The sequence below is a fragment of the Seriola lalandi genome, unplaced genomic scaffold, assembly GCF_002814215.2.
Source record: "Seriola lalandi dorsalis isolate HSWRI2012SDOR001 ecotype SW California unplaced genomic scaffold, Sedor1 jcf7180002049781, whole genome shotgun sequence".
NCBI classification, from domain to species: Eukaryota; Metazoa; Chordata; class Actinopteri; order Carangiformes; family Carangidae; genus Seriola; species Seriola lalandi.
Window position 1 is genome coordinate 17769 of NW_019520334.1, and position 3060 is coordinate 20828.

The window sequence follows — 3060 nt, forward strand, 5'->3', positions numbered from 1 at the left end:
GTCACTCAGTCACTCTGTCACTCTGTCACTCTGTCACCCTGTCACTCAGTCACTCAGTCACTCAGTCACTCAGTCACTCAGTCACTCTGTCACTCAGTCACTCTGTCACTCTGTCACTCAGTCACTCAGTCACTCAGTCACTCTGTCACCCGGTCACCCGGTCACCCGGTCACTCTGTCACTCTGTCACCCGGTCACCCGGTCACCCTGTCACCCGGTCACCCGGTCACCCAGTCACCCAGTCACTCAGTCACTCTGTCACTCAGTCACTCTGTCACTCTGTCACCCTGTCACTCAGTCACTCAGTCACTCAGTCACCCTGTCACCCTGTCACTCTGTCACTCTGTCACCCTGTCACTCAGTCACTCTGTCACCCTGTCACTCAGTCACTCAGTCACCCTGTCACTCTGTCACTCTGTCACCCTGTCACTCAGTCACTCAGTCACTCTGTCACTCAGTCACTCTGTCACCCTGTCACTCTGTCACCCTGTCACTCTGTCACTCTGTCACCCTGTCACTCAGTCACTCAGTCACTCAGTCACCCTGTCACTCTGTCACCCTGTCACTCAGTCACTCAGTCACTCTGTCACTCAGTCACTCAGTCACCCTGTCACTCTGTCACTCTGTCACCCTGTCACTCAGTCACCCTGTCACTCTGTCACTCTGTCACTCTGTCACTCTGTCACTCAGTCACCCTGTCACTCTGTCACTCTGTCACTCAGTCACCCTGTCACTCTGTCACCCTGTCACTCAGTCACTCTGTCACTCAGTCACTCTGTCACTCAGTCACCCTGTCACCCTGTCACCCTGTCACTCAGTCACCCTGTCACTCTGTCACTCTGTCACTCTGTCATTCTGTAGCAGCAGTTTATGTTGTTGTTGATGATTTAAAAAAACAAACAAAGGTCACAGATGTTGTGTATTAGTTGATGTTTACTGAACTCCTCCCTCAGGTCATCCAGGCGTGTGGAGGTGCTGTCGACCCCACCTTGACCGTCCGTTGCACACACCTGCTGTGTGAGAGCCAAGTCAGCAACATGTATGTACAGGTAAGCATGCGTGTAAGAGCAGACGTCGTTAGGAGAAGATGAACAGTGTGTGAAGACTGAATGTCACTGTTCTGCTCCGTGCTGCGGTTCACGTCATGTTTGAGACAGGTGTTGATGTGTGGTGTTGTCTCCGCCAGGCGCTCAGAGAGGGGAAACGCTGTGTAACCGCCCACTGGCTCAACACGGTCCTGAAGAGGAAGAGGATGGTTCCTCCTCACCGGACGCTACATCTGCCCTTCGCCTTCCCTCCTGGAGCCAAGCCCTGCTCTCAGCACGTAGGTCACCGTCTGGAACCCGCCTGAAATCTGTGGGGCAGCAGGATCAATACCTGTTCTCTGACATGTTCTCTCTTCTCTGACATGTTCTCTCTTCTCTGACATGTTCTCTCTTCTCTGACATGTTCTCTCTTCTCTGACATGTTCTCTGACATGTTCTCTGACATGTTCTCTGACTGTTCTCTGACATGTTCTCTCTTCTCTGACATGTTCTCTCTTCTCTGACATGTTCTCTGACATGTTCTCTCTTCTCTGACATGTTCTCTCTTCTCTGACATGTTCTCTGACATGTTCTCTCTTCTCTGACATGTTCTCTGACTGTTCTCTCACATGTTCTCTCTTCTCTGACATGTTCTCTCTTCTCTGACATGTTCTCTGACATGTTCTCTCTTCTCTGACATGTTCTCTCACCTGTTCTCTCACATGTTCTGACATGTTCTCTCACTGTTCTCTGACATGTTCTCTGACTGTTCTCTGACTGTTCTCTGACTTGTTCTCTCACATGTTCTCTGACTGTTCTCTGACATGTTCTCTCACCTGTTCTCTGACTGTTCTGACATGTTCTCTCACATGTTCTCTGACATGTTCTCTGACTGTTCTCTGACATGTTCTCTCACCTGTTCTCTGACATGTTCTCTGACCTGTTCTCTGTTCTCTCACCTGTTCTCTCACCTGTTCTCTAACTTGTTCTCTCACCTGTTCTCTAACTTGTTCTCTCACCTGTTCTCTAACTTGTTCTCTCACCTGTTCTCTGACCTGTTCTCTGACATTTTCTCTGACTTGTTCTCTCTTCTCTGACCTGTTCTCTGACATGTTCTGACATGTTCTCTCACCTGTTCTCTGACATGTTCTCTGACCTGTTCTCTGTTCTCTCACCTGTTCTCTCACCTGTTCTCTAACTTGTTCTCTCACCTGTTCTCTAACTTGTTCTCTCACCTGTTCTCTAACTTGTTCTCTCACCTGTTCTCTGACCTGTTCTCTGACATTTTCTCTGACTTGTTCTCTCTTCTCTGACCTGTTCTCTCACCTGTTCTCTGTTCTCTCACCTGTTCTCTCACCTGTTCTCCCTTGCTGTCTGTGTTCTCAGATTATATCAGTGACGGGGTTTGTGGATGCCGACAGAGACGACCTGAAGTTGATGGCCTACCTGGCAGGAGCCAGATACACTGGATACCTGTGTCGCAGTAACACAGTGCTCATCTGTAAAGAGTAAGACTGGGGGGTTGAAGGAGCTTTGTGGGAGCATCCTGTAGAAAATGATAAATACCAGCTACCACCTCTCTACTGTGATTCGTCCTTCTGTTGAATACTCCGTGAACTGAACCACTGCATGAAATCCATATTTACAATACGTTCTCAACCTGTGGTAGAGATCAGAGATTAAAGCAACGGGTGGCGACTTCAACATTCAGCTGGAGACAAACATGACAGTTTTGATCTGTGCTGTCAGAATTACAGCCTGACTACAGTCAGACTACAGTCAGACTACAGTCGAACTACAGTCAGACTACAGTCAGATTACATTCAGACTACAGTCACGTTTACAATCAGATTACAGCCTGACTACAGTCAGACTACAGTCAGATTACATTCAGACTACAGTCATGTTTACAATCAGATTACAGCCTGACTACAGTCACGTTTACAATCAGATTACAGCCTGACTACAGTCAGACTACAGTCAGATTACATTCAGACTACAGTCATGTTTACAATCAGATTACAGCCTGACTACAG

General features: G+C 48.3%; 2 protein-coding genes across 2 annotated transcripts in view; both read left to right on the top strand.

Moving 5' to 3' along the window:
- The window catches only part of LOC111648996 (PAX interacting (with transcription-activation domain) protein 1), a 9468-nt gene extending 8578 nt beyond the window's left edge, over window positions 1-890 (top strand). The window contains exon 12 of the mRNA XM_087171816.1: window positions 861-890. Coding sequence (XP_087027942.1) covers window positions 861-890 — 30 coding nt within the window. The remainder of the gene's footprint in view (window positions 1-860) is intronic.
- Window positions 891-928: 38 nt separating this feature from the next.
- Window positions 929-3046, top strand: LOC147819762 (PAX-interacting protein 1-like). Its single transcript, XM_087171817.1, has 3 exons — window positions 929-1048; window positions 1186-1323; window positions 2411-3046. The coding sequence occupies exons 1-3, from the start codon at window positions 929-931 to the stop codon at window positions 2534-2536; spliced, it is 384 nt and encodes a 127-aa protein (XP_087027943.1). The 3' UTR covers window positions 2537-3046.
- Window positions 3047-3060: the final 14 nt, after the last annotated feature.

Coding starts and splice junctions, on each gene's coding strand:
- LOC147819762 (XM_087171817.1), top strand. CDS start 929: ATGTTTACTGAACTCCTCCCTCAGGTCATCCAGGCGTGTGGAGGTGCT. Junction 1,049..1,185: donor TCAGCAACATGTATGTACAG/GTAAGCATGCGT, acceptor TGTCTCCGCCAG/GCGCTCAGAGAGGGGAAACG. Junction 1,324..2,410: donor CCAAGCCCTGCTCTCAGCAC/GTAGGTCACCGT, acceptor CTGTGTTCTCAG/ATTATATCAGTGACGGGGTT.